This window comes from Polyodon spathula, chromosome 28 (assembly GCF_017654505.1).
Source record: "Polyodon spathula isolate WHYD16114869_AA chromosome 28, ASM1765450v1, whole genome shotgun sequence".
Taxonomy (NCBI): domain Eukaryota; kingdom Metazoa; phylum Chordata; class Actinopteri; order Acipenseriformes; family Polyodontidae; genus Polyodon; species Polyodon spathula.
In genome coordinates, this window is record NC_054561.1 from 4002780 (window position 1) to 4026290 (window position 23511).

General features: G+C 37.1%; 1 protein-coding gene across 8 annotated transcripts; it reads right to left on the bottom strand.

The window, feature by feature from the left end:
- Positions 1 to 1863: 1863 nt before the first annotated feature.
- LOC121301878 (histone acetyltransferase KAT7) lies at positions 1864 to 21845 on the bottom strand. 8 transcript variants are annotated; one of them, XM_041231559.1, is made up of 16 exons: positions 21673 to 21844; positions 18569 to 18625; positions 17703 to 17850; positions 16514 to 16690; positions 13969 to 14208; positions 13401 to 13483; positions 11999 to 12151; positions 11093 to 11191; positions 10369 to 10458; positions 9217 to 9408; positions 8754 to 8843; positions 8476 to 8616; positions 6216 to 6309; positions 4885 to 5031; positions 3521 to 3627; positions 1864 to 3146 (listed from the first exon to the last, which is right to left on the bottom strand). In XM_041231559.1, the coding sequence occupies exons 1-16, from the start codon at positions 21685 to 21687 to the stop codon at positions 3045 to 3047; spliced, it is 1935 nt and encodes a 644-aa protein (XP_041087493.1). In that variant the 5' UTR covers positions 21688 to 21844; the 3' UTR covers positions 1864 to 3044. The 8 variants fall into 8 exon arrangements, with proteins under 8 accessions (XP_041087493.1, XP_041087492.1, XP_041087495.1 ...); XM_041231558.1 differs by having other exon boundaries at positions 10348 to 10458; XM_041231561.1 differs by having other exon boundaries at positions 10348 to 10458; positions 11999 to 12088; positions 21673 to 21843.
- Positions 21846 to 23511: the final 1666 nt, after the last annotated feature.

Below are 23511 nucleotides of genomic sequence, written 5' to 3' on the forward strand. Positions count from 1 at the left end.
GCAAATGGTGGTCACACCAGATACTGACTGGTTTTCTGATCCACGCCCTTACCTTTTTTTTAAAAGGTATCTGTGACCAATAAATGCATATCTGTATTCCCAGTCATGTGAAATCCATAGACAAGGGCTTAACAAATTTATTTCAATTGACAGATTTCCTTATATGAACTGTAACTTCAGTAAAATCTTTGAAATTGTGGCATGTTGCATTTAGATTTTTGTTCAGTATAGATAAATATCCTATCTCTGTGTCCCACCTGGTACAAAGATAAGGCGCACTTTACAGAGAAGCCAAGCTGGAACATGTAGCTAACTTCAGCCACGTTTTAATAAGAAAGTATTAAGACACCATGTGACACAGATGTAAAAGCATACTACTCTATACCAGATTGCATTATTCAGGTCAGCAAACTTGGCTTATTTAAGGAGGTTTAAAATAGGAGAATCCCCCTCAAAATAAGTAATGAGAAAAATGTGTGTATATATATATATATATATATATATATATATATATATATATATATATATATATATATATATATATATATATATATATATAAAAATTCACACACACACACCACATACATACACAGAAGCCAAGGCGCAAATCTGACTTGTGAGGATGCTGGCACAGATTTTTAGTTCCTAAAGCAGTTTTACACACACCTAGGTATGTATTTATTATGCTGCATTGTCAACTTTTCTAGCTACTTAAACAGAATAGTTATCATTACTTTTTCTAAAGGATGTATTCTTTGCTGTATATCAAAAAAATGCTCATCAGCAAGCAGTCAATTAGGAACAAAAATGGCTGTTAAATATGCAGTAAAATAGGGAAGGGGTGATAAATGAAGATTTAGGAGGAAACATAAGAGAAATCAAGCAACTTAAATGTCTGTAGTGGAATTTGCAGGCATTGCAATCTTTAACATATCATACTGCCTAACCCTACTGAATAAAATGATGGTAATAAGAATAGTGATAAAGGATTAAATCACAAGGAAACCCACCACAGTCACAAGCACAAGTGAATTGCTGACTATCCTCCAGTGAATAGTTTGCATATTCTACTAACTAAAAGCTATTCCAGTGTATCCCACATGTGTAAGGTCTTCTGTGTTTGATTTATTAATCATGGTCCATTATTTAAACAGAATACGCATTTTAACTTAATTTGCAGGTACACACCAATATCTGTGATACTTCTATTGAGTTCTTGATTATTTTACTTTATCCCTTTAACATATCATTTTCCTTTACTACTTACATACAAATACAGTGTGTGTGTGTGTGTTCTTGTGTCAGACTTAAACATGTAAAATTATTCAAATTAAAAGGTGAACTGTATGCCTTTCAGTGTGCATGCGAGTGGAGTCTTAAATTACCATGTCATGCTCAAACTGGCCAAAGAAATAAAAAAAACAAAGTTAAAAAAAAATGTCCACGGTTACCATGTAACCCCCACTCCCACCAAAAAGAAAAAAAAAATGAAATCACCATTTGGTTTAGTTGAACAGATTGTCGGTTACAAAGTTGACTTTTTTTTTTTTCATTTTACTGTTGTGAGGCAACAGGATTCTAAAATGTAGTGGTTAAAACGTCCACACATGCAAAACAAAAAAAACAAAAGAAAATCACATTATTTAGGGGCCAAAAACAAAAGAGATGGTAGCCCCATTAATGTAACAGATTAACAATTAGGCACCCTAAATTTTCTGGACACTTAATTATGTGAACCTAACATCACTTGCTTTGTACACCCTGCTTGGAAACTGGTTTAAAAATAGACTTAAAAATAGATTTTTATCCGCATAAAGCTCTTTTTTTTTTTTTTTTTTTTTTTTAAGGAATTAAAATTTAAAATGTGTTAATGAATGTATTTTTTAATGATTGTAAAAAAAAAAAAAAAAGTCCAATATGGTACTTGTTTTTGTACTTTTCCAAACATTTCAGCATAAACCATTATGCACTAAACTGTAAATGATCTATACCTTTCCTTCTGCTGTATTCAAGTGCACACATATAGAATTGAATTACATGTGAAAGAGCTCAGTACGCCTGTACTCAGTATGTGTATTTCACAACAGTCAGAGGGGGTGGACTTAACTATTTTTTAAAGGATGAAAAGAAACTACATATTTGTATACAGTATTATCAAAAGTTGGAGTGAGACTAACATTATTGCAGAGTTAAACAAGAGAGATGGTGTGAAAAGGTTTTTCATTTTTATGAGCAGACTGTCAATTAAGCCTCACCCATGTTAGTAATTTTGAATCAACTGGTTCTGTGCATCTACTCTGTTCAAGTTACATTCAACAAGCCACCCACACACACACACACACATCATATTCCTTGGAGTTTTTAAATTATGCATTTGAAAATAAGTATGTATCTGTACTTCACTTGCAAAAAACATGGTTTTGTTTTTAAATAATTATTTAAATTTCTGTTAGCAGGCTGCTCTTCAAAAGACAAGCACTGCAACATTTTCTAATTCCTCAGTACTTCTATTCCTAAGGCAATTGCCAAAGCCAACACATTGTTTTGGCAATCGTCTCATGTACTTTAATACACAGGACCCCAAGTAGAATAATGTATGTTGTCAAACACAGACTCATCCAAAACACACATATGGGTAGAACAGATACCAGGCCAGACCTATGCCAGAACAGTACTGGGGCATTCATAACATTTTTTGGTATTTAAAGTTTCATCCTGAAAACTGGATGCAAATAAAATATCCTCATATTTTAAAGTAACCATCCCATGATGTTCAAAGATTGTTTGTGGTGGGACACTACAGGTTGACCAAAGGGGCACGTTGTTGGGAATAAAAAAAATAAATAAATACAAAGAAAACCCATGGCTACTCCATCCCTCAGTACCCTACCTGGACCAGCTGCAGCCAGACCAGTCCTTACTTCCTAACCGCCACAATTAGCAGCAGCAATGGGTCACTACATCTACGGACAGGTTTGCTAGCTGTAATATGGTGATTTATTGAGTAGTAGATTTGCACAAGGGTGAACCCGTTTTCCGGGCTTCTATGTGCCTTTTGGGGGGGTCCATTTCAAAGAGCTCGGGTCGATGGTTTTGTTGCTGCTACCTCGCTTTGCTTCCTTCGCCAGCCACTCGTCTATAAGATCCTGTGATTACAAAATACACACAAAGGCAAAAAGCATGAGCATCACCAAAATGTACAAGGGAAAAAAGTTAAGTGTGGCATACAAGTTTTGCCACTTACACCCCGATCGCAATGTGGTAAAGAATGCAGTTTTTTGCAGACCACTAATCTCCATGCAGGATAAACCGACTTCTGCAGATTTCATAAGTAATTTCTTTGATTATTTTTACCAGTTCCATAAAAATGTTTAACACACATACACACACATACATATATATAAGGTGAAAACTTGTGGAAAATTGTGACAATGCCAGATTCTTACAACAAAGGAATAAGAAATCCTGTAGCATTTGTTATCATACCAAACTACCTCCTCCCCTGTGGAACAGTACTCGCCTGTCTCTTTAAGACCAGATGCTTTCCCTTCCAATACTTCAGCATCTGGAGCGACTGCAGCGTGCTCACGATATCCACAGGGTTCACTGCAGTCTCTTGACTTATCTCTGCAGAGAAAAAATAAAAGCACAGTATTAAAATTAACCTTACAAGCTGACAGGTACCAAAACTAAAAAAAATATTATATTCACTTTTTTGCACATAACATTCCATTATGGTAGGGCCATGTCAGGTGCTAAAGCTTAAAAGCATACAATATTCACCCCTGCTTGTTAGGGAAAGTACTGGCTAAGACTTCAAATTAAAAGTTTTATTTATTTATACTTTCAAATTGTAGAACTACAGTTTGACCGTGAAACTAACTCATTTATAAAACAAAATCAACTAAATTGCAATCTTTGATTTAAACAGTTTTTGGGTTGTTTTTTTTATACATGTATAATGCATTTTGTTTTTAATAGGTCTTCACACATTTTGCAAATAAATTAGAAATACATTTTTATTTAACAGCTACAATGAGATTGAATGGAGAATGGATGTAATACACCGGGAACAGAGACACCTGTTGCTTTCAGTACACAGTCTTTGACCATCATTGAGACAATTAAAAAGGCATTTGGTTGTTGCCAGTGGCAAGTTTCCTGCTGTTTATTTCCAGCTGTTTATTATAGAAAAAGGTGATTAATCAGAATTTCAAGAACATGTTGCTTATGTGATCATAGATGGGGGTGGGGGCATCAACAATATTAAGAAAGAAATAGCTTCATTTACAGTGCTTGCTCCCAGTCTGCCCTTTTCAGACATTATTTTGAGAAAGCTCATGAAAAAGGTAGCCAAAACCAAAAAAGGAGCAACAACCACTATTAAATGCACACCCTTCCAAAGTTGCCTTGTAAAATGCATTAACATTATTGATGAGCCCACTTGCATAGTGATTTATTTAAACTACATACATTAGCATGTTTACTCTAAATAACAAATTAATAAATCAGATACCAATACAGAAACTTATATTATATATATATATATATATATATATATATATATATATATATATATATATATATATACACACACACACACACACACACACACACACACACACACACACACACACACACACACACACCTCCCCGGGGTGGGTTCCCAACCCCAAACAAATGGGGTCACCAAGAATGGTTAAAAACAATGAGTACTGATCAAATGACAAATAATTGAACTGTAAATTGATCAATTATATGGTATAATTATACTTACACTTAATTACACTTACAGGTCTGGTACCTCATACACTGCTTGGACAGGTCTGATACTTGGCACATGATGGCATTTCACTTAAGGGTACAGTTTAAGGCAGTTCTCACCTTTGATGGAAATCTCTTTGCCTTGAAAGTTGTGCAGATAGCGGAGCAACACCTCCTTCCAGTAACTACGATAGCTGATCAGACCCAAATCAGAGAGGGGGCGCTCTGGAGAGCCAACCTTTTCTTCTACCTTTGACAGCAAGTAACCTAAACAGGAGATAAAAAGGGCAGACAAACACATACTCATTTAATCAAAAGGACATTAAAAAAATCAGTCTAAAAGTGGCTGGTTACCCTGGAGGGCTTGCTTTGTTGAACAATTAGAAATGTTTTACACAAACAAGCTTGAATATAAACAATCTAATTTGCATGATGGTGTTTACTTCATGCCAAGAGAATCAATTATCATATGGGGGGGGGGGGGAACAAAATTCTCCAAAATATTGATATCCTTTTTCCTGCAGACCTCGCACCAGTTGACCTACGTACCTTGTTCCTTCGAATTTAAGACACATTTTTTAAACCCTTTCTTTCTTCTCAGATTGTCTGCATCTTTAAGTATAGTGATGCGTGTATTAAAAGTGCCAACAAAAAAAAGTGACTACGAGAGTACACAAACAGCAACGTGACTGACTGCTGGGAGAAAAGACGAACCAAAATGTTACTACCCGATCTCGAATCATCCATGACATATTGCCAGCCATTTTTAAAGCAGCATTAGCTTCCTGAGGAATTCGAAAAGAAGTATTCCTTACAATTTCTGCATTTCTAACAAAAACATTACCAGCTTGGACAGACTGGAAGTGCTGATCAGACCCCCGTATTTTTTTGGACATGCCAAGCAATACCAGTTCACAAATTCTGAGAAAAGCAGGTGTGAGTAGTCACTATAAATGAGAAGCAGCACATAACTGTAATGCTCTGTGTGATAGCAGACGGTTGCAAACTGTCTCCATATTGAGGCTGTATTTGTAAATGCATATTTGAGATTTTTTTCCCTCAAATTGAGGGTGGGAAATTCAAGGGCATCTTAAATTCAAAGGAATACAGTAAATTGGAGAAGACACACAAGGCTAGAAGGCAGTCACCAAATTAGCTTTTGATTAAGTGGGCAGTGTTAAGGTAACAAAAAATGGGGAAATAAATAAGCTACAGATCTTAATACACTATATTATGCACATAAATAATACCAGGCCCTGGACCAACAAAATAGAAACAAAACACAAAAGCCAACCTAAGCGTGCCGCTGGGTCCGTTTTATAATTATTTATCCCAAAAAGTAGGAAACTCTATTTACATTAGTTTATTTACAAAAGGTCTATCCAAGAGTTGTTAGCACTAAATGGTGAGCAAATCAGACGGTTCATACAATGAACTAAATGGGAACTTACTGAAGTCTATGAGCATTTTGCCATATCCCTGTCTCATGTACTGTGGCATTGTCAGGATGCAGGACACGTTGTAGTTCAGGAAGGAATTTTTCTCCTGGTGAAAGAAGATTCATTTTATAAAATATTTCAACACAAAAAACTAAATTAAAATCCTGTTCATGTTCTGTAAAAAGTTAGACAGGAATGAATTTAATTAAACAACATTATAGCAAATGAAGATTAAAAAAAAAAAAAAAAAAAAAAAATACAAAAAATAAATATACTGTGTACTATATGGCCAAAAGTTTTGCATCACTTTGAATTTAGCCAATACCTAACAGTATTACTTCTTTTTCACCCCTTGAATAAGTGTGTTGGTGTCTGATTCAGACCAGGGTTGGCGATTTTTTATTTTTATTTTTTTTTTTAAATCTGTTTGATTTGATTTAAATCTGATGCTTCAGTCATAGTCACTCAAGCGTGTCATGGTCAAGGATGAACGATCGAGTGATTAAAAAAAAAAAAAAAAACAGTCAATGTCCATCATTTACATACCCATTTAACACACACATACATATACACACACACACACACACACACACATACATACATACCTCTCCCTCCTAATGTCCAACTTCCACTGGCTGAAAGTGTCAGGAGGTTGGCAACGGTTTCTCAAAATGAGGTACAGTGGGGTCCCCTAACTCTGGCAGGTTAAAAAATGCTGTGAAAACTTGAGTAACATACTCGGCCAAAGTGGAGAGGGCACTCACCAACCCGCCTGGCCAGCGTGGAGAGTCATAAATTTGACTCGGCACAATCAAATGAGCAAGCAGGATTCATGACTGGATTTAGCGCAACGGATCATCTTCAAGTTGTACAGTAAGTGATTCAAACCAGCAACGAGTACGAACTACCACTTTGCTTGGGATTCATCGACTATGAAAAAGCTTTTGACTTTGTTTACACAATCTGCATTAAGCTCAAGGAAAAACAAGGACGTTTGGCAAGGAGACACAAATTTCCCCAAAGCTCTTCACGGCCACTCTAAAAGACATTTTTAAAACACTGGATTGGGAAAATACGGGGATGAAGATCAATGGAGCCTACTTGCATCACCTATGATTTGCTGATGACATCCTCATATTTACAACAAGCCCAGAAGAATTACAAAACAAGAATAAAAGAACTACACAAGGCTAGCATCAAAGCAGGCTAGAAAATGAACCTGAAAACAACTCAAGTCATGTTCAATAAATTTACCACTCCACAGGCAACTGAAGTCAATGGAATCAGGCTTGAAGAAGTCAATAATTACATAGTTTTGGCAACAGAGAACCAAATGTGCGAAATCAACAGAAGAGCAAAAATGGGCTGGAGTACTTTGGAAGATTAAGCGTGGTTCTGAAAGGGAAACTACCATTGTGCCTTAGCAAATTCTTAAACCAATGAGTGCTACCAGTACTAACTTACGATGTGAAACCTGGACCCTCAATGCAAAAATTACTCAAATACAACTCAACTGAGTATGGAAAGATACATGTTGGAAATAACAAGGAGGAGACAGGAACAGGAAGGAATGGATAAGAGTGCAAACAAAAGTATGCAATGTTATTATCAGAGCACAAAAACTGAAATGGCAGTGGACAAGACATGTAGCAAGAAGAACAGTCACCAACGCTGGACCAAGGAGATACTAGACTGGCTCCCAAGAGATAAAGCGACCAAGAAGCTCCAGGAAGATGGCAGGATGAAATTAGGAAACACGCCGGAGCAACGTGGATGAGGGACGCAGCAGACAGGCTTTTGTGGAAGTTTCTTGGGAGGCCTTCATCCAGCAGTGGATTGAAAAAGGCTGAAGCAATTTAGATATTTAATTTAACAGCATGTAATTAAAGAAATACAAAATGATATTGCACAAATCTACAAGAAGCCACAATAGTAGTACACTATTTAACGTTAGATTTTGAAATGTCACATTTTAAATACATGGAAATCTACAAAAATCGGTATGTAATGTATTTCAACATGTCTACAAAGCAGTATGCAATTCAATATGTTAACGTAACATTGTTCAGAAGGTTTCATTCGACTATGAAGCAAAACTAGTTAATTCTTTAGGGTGATGCAAACCTTTGGGCCATAGCTGTACATTAAAACACAAGGAAATTGGGTCTGTTAGAAAAAGGACAGCGTGTATGTAAGTTTCAGTAATGCTGAACCTAGAAAGAACGGCTGAAATGATTGAACCCCAGACTAAACTGTCTGCCATCTTCTTTACCTTGGAGAAGTAACCAACAAGATGGCACCCTGTGTTGTCCGCTTCGGTCATCACATAAAACAGGAAAGGTTCAACGTCATAATAAAGCGTCTTGTGGTCCAAAAACAGCTTGGCTAACAGGCACAGATTCTGGCAGTAAATCTAAAAGAGAAAGGGAAGATCGTTTATTTGAATTTTCCATTATTTTACTGCCATCTTGTGTGCTAAAAATGCAGTGCATATACAGTATCTCCAAGGTTAGAACTAGAAGTCAGCAAGTACTCTCTCTCTCTCTCTACCTTATTTTTCTTGCCATCCACTTCAAACACAGATATGGCTCCCTTCCTGTAGATCTCGTCTCCAGGAGGATGTTTCCATACACATTTTGCCTTTTGGAAATGAAAACAAACAAAATCATTAATACATGTCAAAATGAGATAAGTCAACCCTTTCCAGTGCACATCTCTAGCAGGGTACACTGCACTACAAAGCAATTATTGCTAGTGGAAAAATCTAACCGTATTTAACACTCTGTTACATAATGGTGTACAAGGGTAACGGAAATGTGCCAACATTTAGTTCAAAATAAATATCCAATTCTTTGTACATCAGGGATACCTTAATTATATCAAAGCTTCCAATGCTTTTCTTTCTGAAAAAGTGTTGAAAGATCTAGCGTTGAATAATGTTTTCATATTAAATGTTACAGAGCAAATTAAATTAAATAAATAATTAAAATCAGGTAGCATGTAGCTCACCCACCATGTGTCTGCGAAGGATGGTCTGGCTCTTCATGTACTTGAGGCAGAATTCGCACATGTAGAGGCGCCCGAGTCGCGCGTACTCCTCAGGGTAGGGAGAGTGGTACCAGGTATCCAGCTCGTAGCGACCGAAGAGGATTGTCTTGATCATGTTGCTGCCTTCTGTGATCTGACCCTGTAGCCTCAACTTCTCCTGTGCAAGTTGGGAGAATAAAACAAGGGATTAGATCCAGCACTTCTCTGGGGTAACATTTGGAAATGTTTAACAAAATATATAAAGAGAGTAGTGTTAAAAAAAAAAGTTGGTATGTACTGCTGTAGTAAAAAGTGGGCTGTTGCGAAATTTAAATTCAGACAATTAGAATCGAAATATAAAACTGTAAATATTTCAATTTCATCAAGCAAGATACAGGTTAATTGTCAGTTTGTAATAATTTACTTTAAATGAGGTTTTTGGAATAATGGGGAATTAAGTGGTCTTCTCTCAAGATTTCTAAAATCATGCAAAGGTAACGTTAATTTCAAAACTTGTCAAATTTGTGTTTCAATTACAGCAGCATTAATGTCAATTTGGTAACACCTCTACTTGGTGTGTGCCTTAGAGACACAAGAGTGACTGATGCAGTAAAACCTTTTTTTCTGAAAAATATTGTTACAAATGTTTGGAGGAAAATATATTAAATTCCATCCAGGAACCTAGTAACACAGGACCATTTCCCCGCAAGTCCTCACCGCAGCTGCACAAAACATAAAAAATAGTTTTAATATGCAAATAGTTAGCGGCTACTGTACACTTGTTCCGCAAAAAATTGTAGTTCGATTATTCTTTGTCGTGGTACAAGAAAATTAAAATGCATTAGCTGACTGCCACCCGTTTCAGTGATGCCAGGCAACGCGTCTTTGTTTGAAACAAAAACAGTAATGAACGTCTTGAATAAAGCTCTGCCTATCTGTTGCATGAACTGCCAGCACAGCAATCAGTTTTGCTTGATGGATCTCAGTTTGCCACCCATACAGGATGTGCATTTAGGATGCACAAAATCTGTAGCAAACACACCTTGACTTATTCAGCTCACCCAGTCACCTCTAACAGCTAGAAAACAAATAAATTGGTGTGAATTTTCTCCCTTACAAGATCGTCCGATGCACGTGCCTGGGCTTTTCGAAACAGCTCCAGGTCATAATCACTTGTGATGTTTTCCAGGAGAGGCTCCCTCGTGTTGCCATGGGTCTGTCTGTGCTCCTGGAAATAAACAAGAGAGAAACAAGTTAAATGGCAGTTGAAGTGTCTGTAAATTTCTGTGTTATTTTAAATGTACTGTTACGTTTAGCAAGTATAACCTGCCAAGAATACCCACTAAAGGGGCCAACTGAAAGAAAGTGTTCACATACAGGTTACTTAAAATGGGGATTATACAGAGCCAAACTGATATCAAGCAGAGAGGAATAAAAAACAAACAAAAAAACAAATAGCATTTGCAAACATCAATAAATGAATTGTCCTGGCCTATCAATATTTTTGCTTAGAAGCAGGGGAGGTGGTTGAGCAAAGTTTAGCTCCAGCATTAACATAGGCAACTGAAATCTGATATAGAAAGCAGGGCTGCAGAATGTGTGTGCTACAGTGACCAATTCAACTGTGTGGTCGTAAATATTTAATGAAAAAAAAAATCACCCAAAACTAGTCATATTTTACATTTAATTTTACATTCTGCTACCCAGATAGAAAGCAACAGAAACTCCATTACGTAACCGCAGAAGTCTCTCAAATTAAAATACAGTTGCAGAAAAGCTTTCTTCATTAGAATACCCTACTGATAGTATGTATTAAATAAAACAATTTATTTTTCTACTGAAGCTTTGCACTAAGCCTGTACCATGTATTTCTCTTTCTGCTCCTTCAGCAGTCCTGCATTCCTCTTCTTCCTCAGCTCTGTCACCTTTTCTTTATACCTCATCTGCCTCTCAGTCGGGGCCTGGGATCGCATAGAACAGGTAAACAATGCATGTAATGCAAATAGAACTCCAAGTATAAAACCTAGGTCACAACATAGCTATGGCCAAATGTTTTGCTTCACGTAGAATTGCTGGATTGAGGGAATTACTTTTTTTTCTTACAACCTACACGAACATAATTTAGATCTTTTATTTATAATTTTGTAAATCAAAGAAACTACAAAATGATGTCGCAAGAGCCGACCTGAAGCCATAACAGTAGTACAGTATTTCACGTTAGATTTCAAAATGTCACATTTAAACGTTTGCCCGTTTTTCATTAAGAATATAGAAAACCACAAAGCGGTATGTAATTCAGTGTTAACGTAGCACTATTCAGCAAATTTCATTAGACTTTATGAAGAGTTAATAATATGTTAATTCTATAGGGTGATGCAAATCTTTTGGCCATAGCTGTATATCCACAGCACACTGAACAGAATTGGTTATAAACAAGATGTCAGTACCACAAGGGAAACTTAAAAGCAAACACAAACTGTAAAATGCAAAGTTTTTATAAGAAGTTGCTCTGAAAAAATATAGCCTCCATTCATCCAACTAATCAAAAGCTTAAAACTTTCACACAGGTGTGAAAATAACTTGGTTACATTTGATCATAAATTGGCTGAGCAGTTAAGACTTGGCTAAACATTTATTTAAAATGCTAAAACACTGCAGCCCCAACACCAAGACAATTACAACTACACAGATAACTACTGCCCTACGGTGGTGTGAACTGTTACTACAGCACCATTATACAGGACCTTTTTTATACAGCTTGCTCATACCTGGTGGCGCGTGGCATGCCTGTTGTTCTCGTCCTGTCTGTGTGACAGTGTTCGCTCTTCCACCTGCTTGTCCCGATTGTTAGCTCTCACCTGCAGACACAGATTAGGTGACTCCGTCATTCCTTTTGTCTTTTCCGCTTTTTCATTGGCAGTCTAGATATACAGAAACTGCTGGTCATTTACAGTTCACAGGAAAACAAAAATCCATCAATTGCTCCCAATTAATTCGTAGCAAATCCAATTGAATGAAAAGAAACAATCATGTGCCTAATGTATTAATTTACACTGAAAACTATTAAGCCCTGTCCATATTGTAAAAGTGCCCACTATACCTCTCTTCCACTGTACAACCGAGCCGTGCCGGGTCTGTACCGAGCCCTCACGTTGCAGTTAAGGACAGCCTGGGTTGTTTTTCCACTGCAGAGCAGTCATGCTACTGACGACACGCAACGAATGACAGTTGTTACGAATTAACTCTGTTTGCCAAAAGACGCGTAAACAAATGGTGTTAAATTAACAGACCAACAGTACAGCTATATCTTCTATTGCTATATTTTGTAAATATATTTAGGAATTTCTTTACAATCCACACATTTGACTGATTATATTGACTTAAAGGTTCAATTAGTTCTGTTGGAACCTAAAAGAAGGTTTTAAAAATATGATTTACCAAAGATATCCCGTTTAAGGATAGTTGTCTTTTTTCTAGAGTTGGTTTTTGTTTGGGTGCTTAATAGAAGCTGTGCGAGTGCAACAAGAGCCATAGTTGTAAGTATGGTACAGCTGTATTTTGTTTTACTACATTTTGTAAATAAGCTTATAATTTTTCTTCTTTATGTTAATATAATAAAGATCAAGTATGAGAAATCTGGTTGAATTTTGTGTCTGAGTGTGTGCGAGTTAAGTGTGCCGCACCCACGGTTTATGCCCATTTGCTTGAAATCATCAGAAACTCTGGCATAAAAAGTTTCTAATTTCTGACAAACGACTGCAGATCTTCCTGAACGCTTCTAGAGCCTGCAATTCCTCAGCGTCTCAAGGCTGTACTTTTCTCTCATCACACTTGCTGCCCAGCACGTTGTTTGTCTTTGTGAAGTATACTGACTTCAGCAAATTACAAAATCTTAACCCCGCGTCTGACTCTGCATGGCTCTGAGACAGATTCAGATGTCTTATAAGGCCGAAGTTTCTCGGTTTGCTTCAAGCTTGGCTCAACAAATAACTAGTGGAGAACCACCCGTACCATACAGAGCCCTCACGGGTCAGATGTGCCAGTGGAGAAGTGGTATTAGAGGTGGAAAGAGGAAATGGGCATTTAAATAAATAAACAACATGTACCAACATTTGAAATCAGATAACTGGTTAAACAGGGTGGAACAACTTTGAAAAGATTTTTTTTTACCTTGCATTCATCAGCTGAAAGATTATGGTAGAGGGGACAACCTGATATGGAGAAATGCCTTTCATGCTTCCCAGTAAGATGGCCTACAAAAACAGAAATGCACACATTTGTAATGCAGCAAAAGCAGAAATGAGGCCAACAGAAACTGGTAATAAACATATATAGCTATGGCCAAAAGTATAGCATCACCCAACAAAATGAAAGAAACTTCAAAAAGTCGAATGAAACATGCTGAATACCGTTAACATACTGCATTGTAGTTTTCCATATACTTTAAGAAAAATGGACAAATTGAAAAATGTGACATAACTATCACAGGGGATGCAAAGCTTTTAGCCAAGAAATAACTAATGACCATGGCCTGGGTCAGAAATTATTTGGTATAGATAATTTAACTTGGGCTTTGCTTCCTGAGCTATAAAAGCTGGAAGAGGCACTGTATTCCTTCCTTATTTACCCCAGTGAAAATATCCATTGGGTAAAACAGTTTACAATGCATAAAACAGTGCCTTTCCATGTAGTAAGAGGTTGTGCCTTTAAGACTTTCAGCATGTTTTCAGTAAGTTACCCAGGGAGTTGCAGCCGGGTGTGGGGCACTTCATGTTGAAGTTGTAGCTCTCGTGGAAGCGACGGCGCTTGGGCCGGTGGGAGAGGTCGCTGCCCGAGTCCTTCAGGGACAGGTCCTTGGCTAGGCTCTCATCGTGTGAGGCGTTAGGACTGGAGATATCGATGTCAGACTCCGAAGAGGGCGCGTTCCCAGTTGGAGTGCGCGGAGGAGACTCGTCCTGGTCCACGGCATGCTTCAGATCTACAGTAAAAGCAAATACTGTTAGAGCTGTGGCAGAGCCCAGAGGCCAGGCACCAGTACTCGGCAGTTTCTACATCTGATTAAACCTTATTCTTAAATGGACTGACAGCTAATAAATCCACGACAGGAGACAAACTGGAAGGAAATTCAACAGATGCCAGGAGAAATGGTATCTTTAGATCTGTCTACAGCTCACACGACTTATTAACTCATTAACTATTTTCAAACAATTAAGGTCTTATATTTGGTACAGTTTTTCTGTAAAGGTCTGTTTAAAGATAGCACAGACAGAAAAGATAGCGGAGTTCAAATTAAGACTTATTAGATTAATTCTGTAAGATTTTAGACATTTTTTGTTTGGTTACAGCTTTGAAGTAACCAGAAATTATAGGAAAGGCCTTGCTAAATAATGTTGCCCCCCCCTTTCTTTAAAACAGATTGATAGGGGGGGAGAAAATCTTGTTTGCATGAAAGCAATAAATACAAAAACAGGAGAACAAGGAATTACAAAACTAATAAATTTAGGGCAAACATGTTAGAAATGTCTGCATTCAAGAGATAATTTTTCAGGATTTGCAGCTGATTCATTTCAGAGGCAGAAGAAACAGGGAAACCTAAATATTTTTACAGATAAGGAAATAAACCATATGCAAGAACATTCCATGAAAAATTGACTGGGAAGCAAGAGTAAATTATTCTTACAGTAGCTCATTACCTTTTCATGCGAGCCAAAAGTCACTGAATTAATTAAACAGTAACGTACTTGTAATCTAGAGTGAGTGCAAGATATATTTTGAATACCTTCTCAGGTTCTGGCTACAAAGAGTCACTTTGTGTGACTTGAGCACTTCAAATCTCCTTTAGACCATCACTTAACTCAATTTGAACATGCCCAAGTTGTATTACAACAATACAATGCAGCTCACTCCTCAGTTTTTGGTCCGCTTTCTTCCAGGTAGAGCACTACTTAATACATGCTGCACTATCCTACTTTACTAAAAATATATCCTCAAAAAAGGTATAATCTGTTCAATCAAAGATTACACTGGGGGAAAAATGTGGATTTCTAAACTTTAGCTATTACCACACCTTTAACATATTTAACTAACTTGCCTGATTTTACCAACTAGTCTCAAAGTATTTATATTTATCTGGCAAGTGCCTTACCGTGTACCGTGTTGTATATTTATTTATATATATATATATATATTTTATATATATATATATATATATATATATATAAAAAAAAACAAAAATAAAAAGGTGAACTATCACAACTGCCCACCCCCTAAAACACAGACACACAGACATATGCACAAAGAGCATAATGGGATGTAAAGTAGTAGCAACTGCTCCATGATCTTAGAGCCAACAGAATTAGCACAGACTATGCACTACAACAAGGATATCTAGAGACAGCAAAAGCAAAACAAGAACTCAGTTCTGGGATATAAAAAAGCCAACAAATTCAAATACAGAAAACTGGGAGGTTGATAATATTGAGAAACCACTGAAAAAAAGCATAATAAAAAAAAGAGATCTGTGTTTATCTTAATAATTTCAGCTGTAAAAGCGACAGATTTATTATAAGAGATAGATAATATATATCATCTATATATATAAAAATATATATATATATATATATATATATATATATATATATATATATATATAAAACTATCAAATTGGTATCAGACGGGTAAACCAGCACAATTTCGATTAAAAAAATAAAATAATGGAATCATACAACTAATGGTTTTAGTTTGTCAAATTGTATTCTCATTCTCTTAAAGAGAATTTAGTGGGCTTGTGGGTGAAACTCAGCTGGGAATAAGTTGCAGGATCCTCAAGCCAACTATGGATTTTGTTTCTCAAATACCGTTTTATACATAAACAGGAATTACATGAAAGAAAAGTGAAATAGACTGCCACAGACGACTTTACTTTGAAGCGATGTATTTGATTGAGAAAACAAAAAATCACGTTTCTTAATGAGCAACCAAATGCTTTTTACATTTTTTTAAAAATTGACACATGTGCGAAAAATATATCCCAATAGTGGAATCTATCAGAAGGTACCATGCAACAGGCACGTACGTTATGCTCAGGAACGCAGTCTTGAGATCTTACAGCGAGCCAATTCCACATTGGCATTTCCTTACAAGACATACAGGACAATTTGGTTTTGAAGAACTGAGTTCTGGGATCACAGAGATAGGAATTTCAGTATGGCGAGGACAGAACTGGAGTGCCAGTAAGCTGCAATGCTGCCTCCCTAAGTGCACACTGAAGCCCTGCCTCCTACCCCTGTCGGAGAAGTCGATGGCTTGCTCCGTTTCTGATCCGGAGGAACGGGTCTGACGCAGTGGGTATTTCTTTGGGGTGACTGGCGCCCCCTGTTGCTGGCTACGGGTCACACGCCTTGTGGAATAGGCGGCGTCGTCTGAACCCAGGGACTGCAAGTTCCGAACTGGACTGGAATCTAGAAAGAAAGCCTTTACATTTCACACATATGATTCTTCTGACTGTTTCAACACCGACACCGCCAGGACTAACAGGCCTAATTGTTTCCTCACAAGCAGCTATGAAAAAAAGGAATGTTATCATTTTATTCAAAATATTAAGAGAAATGGTACATACAAACTACACCATTTAAAAAATTAACTTGTTACACATGTGTATCACTGATCTCTTTACAGTTACATGCACATCACATGCGAATATTTCAAAATGCATTCATCTGCCATTTATTTTTTGAATTGTATTAACAGCAGAAACCAAATGGCTTTTATGCACAGAACAGCCAACATTTTGTTAATGCTACAAATTAGCTAAATTCACAAAGACAATTACCAAACCAAAGCTGACCAATGTTCTGAACACATTTACAAGGAGGGGGTGTCCAGCTGAAACGTGTTCATGCTGCAGTTTAGTTTACTACTCGGTCAACATTCAGCAATTTAAAAATACACTCTGAAGATATCCACTAAATTTAATGAGACAGTTCATTACTTGGAACATTTGCACGTTGTCAACTGTGACATAAGTACATGTAAGATATCTATATATATATATAATATTATGATAACATATATAGATATTATATATATATAATATAGATATAGATAATATATATTATATGGTGAGCACGTCGTTTGCTAATGTGGAGCACAGTTTCAGCAATGCAGGGTTTAATTACCAGTTTAATTACCTTGGATGTTAAATGTGAATTTGGCACAATCAACTCCTAGATACAGTAGCATGTTAGGGGGAAAAAGAATACTGGTACTTTCCTTCTCTTCATTAAAGGGAATCTGATTCATTTTTTTGTTTGTTTTACCCAGATGGTAATGTGGAGAGAAAGTGGCCCCCTGATGATTCTAATCAAATCTAAATTTGGCAATCAAGCCTATCAGAACTGGAGTTCAAAATATTTTAAATGTAGTGGAGCAGACGGGAAGATCATTTTAGCTTCTTTTTCTGAACCAAGTTACCTTGAGAACTCTGGCTCAGGCGAACAGAGGCCCGAGTGAGGCGGGTGTTTCTGCTCGTGTTCACATCACTCTCCGAGCTGTCAGTGTGCTCCAGGTCGGCTGAGAAATCTGAATCTTCTGTCCCATCAGAGCTGCTGCCAGCATTTCTCTACAAAAATAATAAATAATATGAAATGCATCTTTTTCAAGGTCGGTCCACTGTTAAAAAATAGTGAATGACAGAACAGATCCAGTGTGTAATGGCCTACACGGCTTAGGCCAGATGCAGTACAGTAAATACAAAACAATTCCCTTAGAAGTACACCTTAGAAGTTTACATGTCTGACAGCGAGTCTGAACAAATGTGTGCATGTGTTCGGGGAGTCTGCACACGTTTTACACATTAACAAGCACCGAGCAACAACTGTTAAAAATAGTTTTTACCACATCAGCTATTTAAAAAAAAAAAAGGCAGTACCCAGAAACTAATAAGCAAGTGATCTGAAATCCCATCATATAGGCCTATATGCTTTTACTGTCTACTTTAGTTTATAATACTCACTAATCTGAAATAATGAAGGTTGGCAAAATATATCAACCTGTCCTTGGTTTCTGATAAGCTATTTTACATGCTTGGATAGCTTTGAAGAGAGGAAGAGAACACTTGAATGTCTTTCACAATTTCACTACTTAAAATAACTTCAGTGTGGTCTGTTTTATCTTCTGTATAGGCCTACATATATTTAATAAAAAACGTGTGTGGTGGCTAAAAATAGCATTGGGCTGAATTTCAAACCGTGTTCTATCAGAACTTAAACTGGATCAGCGATTTGGACAGAATTTGGAACAGAGACTCAGCACAGCAGATTGATTACAAAGAGACTTACGCTTGGCATCACCGGATCAGAAACGACTGGAACATGAATGAATGGATCAGGTAGGGTCTGGGAAACAAAAACAATTGTCGTTGGGTGGAAAAAAGGATATCAGTTTTTTGTCTCAAAACGATTGGTGCATTCGGTGTCACATGACTTATCCATGAAGGTCCAGGGGCTAGGCAGCAAATCACTTACAATCTACAATTAGTTCATTCAACCCAGAACCAGAGATGACAACAATAACAGTGGTCAAGTAGGTTTCGATGGCCTTGTAATCTAGAGGATTATGGTAGAGTTAACATATGTCCGGTTTTTCTCCAGATATGTCCTCACTTTTGGGCCTCTGATCTCCGTCTGGGTGGACTTTTGAAAAACGAACGGACGTCCGGGATTTCGCTTGCTCATCCCTTTGCTGATGCTTGCAGAACTGCATTTCCCAGCATGCCTTAATAGAGCCGTGCCTGCGCAGATGGCACGCGGCTGTATTGGTCACTGGGGCCAGTTGTACTGGATCCGGGATTTGGTCTCGCGTCTGTCGTATTGTAGCAAAAGAATCAGGGCTGATCCGGAGCTCAGTTTGAGCCCAAAATCTGCCCTAACTCGATCTTGCTTCAGAGCAGGATCAGAATTGGATGAAAGCTTGATCGAAAAAGTTAGACAAGTGTGTATTTCGTGATTGGAAAAAGCCACTTCAGGTTTACTGCGTTACAGCATGCTCTGCAATCCTTTAGTTTTGCTTCAAGCAAATGCACTGTTTAACATAAAATATAATAAACTGAACATCTTTTTTGTATGCACTGAATATAATTGCATCACATCTACCAAAACAAAAACAAAACACTTGTTTGGTACTATAATGTAACATGCATTGTTAAACAAGCCAGATACGTACGTTGTGTCAAAACATGTAACCAATTCAAAAGAAAGATTGGACTTCACGTTGTTTAGATAAGTGTTTTGATCAGTTCAGCAATCTCAAGAAATATGTGGAAGGTTGCAAAATTGATGAAATGTCAAGAATTTCCTAGCATGCCAAAAATGGGCCAAAATACTTCGACAGGTCCAAAAAAAATGTAGGTCGAGTTTTTTCACGGATGCAAAGCCAGTGGTCAAAGGAAAAGAACAACTTGACTGTTTAACCTCTGAAAGGGATTCTGCTTGTACATCACAACTTCAGGCACACAAGACTTTCAGAGCTACTTCACTAGTGGGGAAACCCGAACCATAAAACATGCATATGTGCCTGGCATAAGCAAAACGGTCATACATACAGGCCTATTTCACGATGCTAAAAGGTGTCAAAAATACATTTCACTTCAGATAGGCGCAAGGGAATGCTCTGCATGAAAAAAAAGTACTGTACTCCGTCAGTACACAATACAATGATCACTTCGGAACACTGAGACTAAAGCTGTTTGTTGGTTTCTGGCAGGTACACATTTAATTTGTTGTTTGTAAGCCACTGGTACACAAGTTCAAACACAGGCAGACCCTTACAAGGACAGCTGTTCACAAAGACAATCATCAAGTAAGTGACCATTGATTCATTTTCTCCTGACAACAGCGGAATCATTTTGAAACCTCAATAATATAATATATATATTATATTATCTATATATATATATATATATATATAAGTATATATATATATATAACCTGTAATGGTCGGAATTAACCGTAACGTTTACTTTTACATCAAAAATACATTTTTTTAAATAGCTGCATCTATAGACACTTCATACAGATATCAAAATGATTACCAGAGATTTGTTACCCTGTGCACTAGTGTTCAATTTAATTTATTTTTTTTCAGAAGTCAGACTATTATCATCATCATCATTATTATTATACAATATGCTGTTATCAAATAAACTCAGTGGTCCAAAGCTACCCAAAGAAAATAAACATGAGCAGGGCTTTGGTATTGTTGACTTAATAAAAAAAAAAAACAATAAATGTCACAGTACTATAAACCGGTACAAACACATTGTGTGCTCAAGAATACTGATGGCCCCTAATAAATTCACATGCAGCTTGCTTTGTTATTAATTATGATTTTTTTTATTAACTGTTACATTATTATTATTATTATTATTTATTATTATTATTATAGCTTAGCAGACGCCCTTATCCATCCTTTATCAAAACCGGGCTTGTTTTGTGCTGTTCATACCTTCTGTAGATACTGTTTCAATCAGCATCACCCCCCACCTCCCCTGTACTGACTCTTGCTAGAAAACCACCAAATACCCAGACAGATGCTCTCCTTCGTCATTTACAGGGCAGCCTTATGTCATAAATTAAGGCAACAATAACACTGAAATCCTCAGCCCGAGCACAACGTGGCTGTGGACCACCACATTCGGGGATTGAAGAAAGCACTGCAAGAGGTTACCATCCGATAAAAGCCTGAAGGAAAATATACATCCTAAAAAAAACACAGTAACATCTGCCCCAGCCACCTGGCTTGTGGATGACAAGCCCTTACATAGTCCATTATCCGGCGTGTGATGCACCAGGTGTTTCTAGGCAAGCGTCCTTCCCCCAGCGCCACATTATTGTCAACCAATCAGCGCTCAAAAGGGGTTGTTGTGTCCAATGGAAGAGGGTTTTGCCTAGTTTCCATCACTGATATCCAATTAGAACAATGTTTCACTCACAAGCCACCAATCAATGTTCTTGACATCTGACCGCACAATCGTGACAAACTGACAGCCTTTCAAACCAATGAGCACCAACTTCAACCACAGATTAGCCAATCCTACAACCGCTGCACTGGGACCTATTTCTAACCAGGCCGTAGCTCCAGCCTCGGTTTATAGTATTTGTAAACCCGGACTACGCTAACTAAAGGGCCAGCCTTCAGAGCTAAGACAAAAGCCGTGATTGAAAAAAATAATAATAATATAACCACCAAAAACCCAGCCTTATTTAAAAAAAATATAAAATACTGAAAAAAAAAAACACGAAATACTGAAATGCAACCTGCACTCTGTTTAAGAATGCATTCATTGAATTGCAACCATTTTAAATGGTACAAAAATGTTACAGAAGAGATTATATTTTGTCTTTTAAAAAATAATACAGAACAAACAACCGGTATCCCGACTTACCTTCCTCCGAGGCATGTTGTATCGACAACGGCGAATGTTCCCTATTTTCACAATAATTTAAATCACAATAATATTGGCGAGTAACCGAATCTTTACAATTCATAGATATACGTGAAACAGGAGTAACGACTCGCGCCACAAGCGCGCTGCTTTCCTCTACCCGCACTTCCGGCGAATAGAGAGGGAGGGGGGCGCTTCACGTGATTGGATTCATAACAAGCCGGTGCGATTTCAAATTATCTTTCTCTGTCATTAAATCCAGTAAACGCAATCTTATTACCACGACATTTAAATGAATGCATCAATCAAGTAACATGATTGCATTAGGGCGCTTATATTGCTTGCTGTTGTACGCAAAACATTTAAAAACAGCCCTAAGTTACGGTCAAGTTGACTATGCATCCAGAACTACTGTATAAACTCTCGACAGTATCATTCACTGTTTCAACTTAAAAAAATAAATAAAAATAAACATATGTGATAACAATTACATTTTTAACATGTTGTCTCGAAGATAAACCTTGACGGTACATTGTGAACGCCGTTTTAAATGAGCCGGTAAATGGTTTTTTATGATATTAAAATGCATTCCGCACCTCTGCATTGCTCAGCTTCATTGCGCATCGCGCTGCTCACATTGTCGTAAGTTTTTATTTTTATTTTATTTTTTCATTTCAAATTGTTTTCGTAACTTTGAATCACCCGCCTCTCAGGTTAAGACGATACAAAACCACTAAGGAACAATCCCTAGTGTGTTGCTGGTCAATAGATCTCTCGGATTTATTTTTAGTTGGACAAAGCATCTCTTTCCCAAAGACCTAACTGAATTCATTGTCCATCTATACGTATAGAAGCTCGAATGTCTGTAACGTGGCTTCTTGTAGGTTTGCTCGTGGACATATGGTACTATAAATAATAAAATAAAGACAAAATTAAACCCACCAACTTAACGATAAAGGGTAACAGTGAAATGGTACAGAAAGGTTTGTTTCTTTTAGCATTCTAATTAGTATTCCAGCGCATTGCTGGCTAGCAAACAGAGAATTCCCTGGAAAAACAAAAACCAAAAAAAAAACACATAACTGGTTTACAAACACTACTTCTTAAATCAAACTTAATTAAATCAAAAATCTTATGCAACATTATTTATATTGTCTACATTACACTTCAACTTTATTACATTTTTGTGCATGTTCAAACTATTAAGACGTGTTTAAAATCTGTTGCATAACATTTATGGTCAACAGCTTATAACACGTAGGTGTTATAATGTGTCTAGCTACACACAGTTTATAATGTGTCTAGCTACACACAGTTTATTATAATCCTAGCTATTTATTGAAGGAGATCAACAGTGACAGTATGTTGCATTCATTATGTGTATTTTTACACCCATGTAATCCTTTGCGAATCATGCCACGATGCTTGCAGCCAGCCCATTGGCAGCCTGGGTTAAGCAAAGCAAGCACTGTAACATGTTTACTGCACGGTTTAAAATGATAGGGCATGACCAGTGAGAATCTCTGCTGGCAAGTCTGCTCTCGAATTACTTGCACAGCTTTTCAACTTCATCATTTTTCCATTCCTGGAGAATTTTATGTAAAATAAACAAAAGGCCTATTCGATTTTCATAAATTAAAACTAATCATGTGAGGGACACCCCAGTTACACAAAAGTGTGTGCTACATATTGTAAATGTTCTAAATGTTTTGCCCTATACCTCGTTACACTATTCTCCATATAATAGAGCTTTTTTTTTTAAATGATGAATTCCATAAAAGAACAAATCATTGTCATTCCAGAACTGTTCAAGCCATTTGCTCCTCAATGCATTTATTA

Excerpts from the sequence above, each read along its gene's own strand:
- LOC121301878 (XM_041231558.1), bottom strand. Across the intron at positions 17,851-18,568 it reads CTGATCCGGTGATGCCAAGC|AGAAATGCTGGCAGCAGCTC; the intron begins GTAAGTCTCTTT and ends TTATTTTTGTAG. Across the intron at positions 9,409-10,347 it reads CACGTGCATCGGACGATCTT|GAGAAGTTGAGGCTACAGGG; the intron begins GTAAGGGAGAAA and ends CAACTTGCACAG.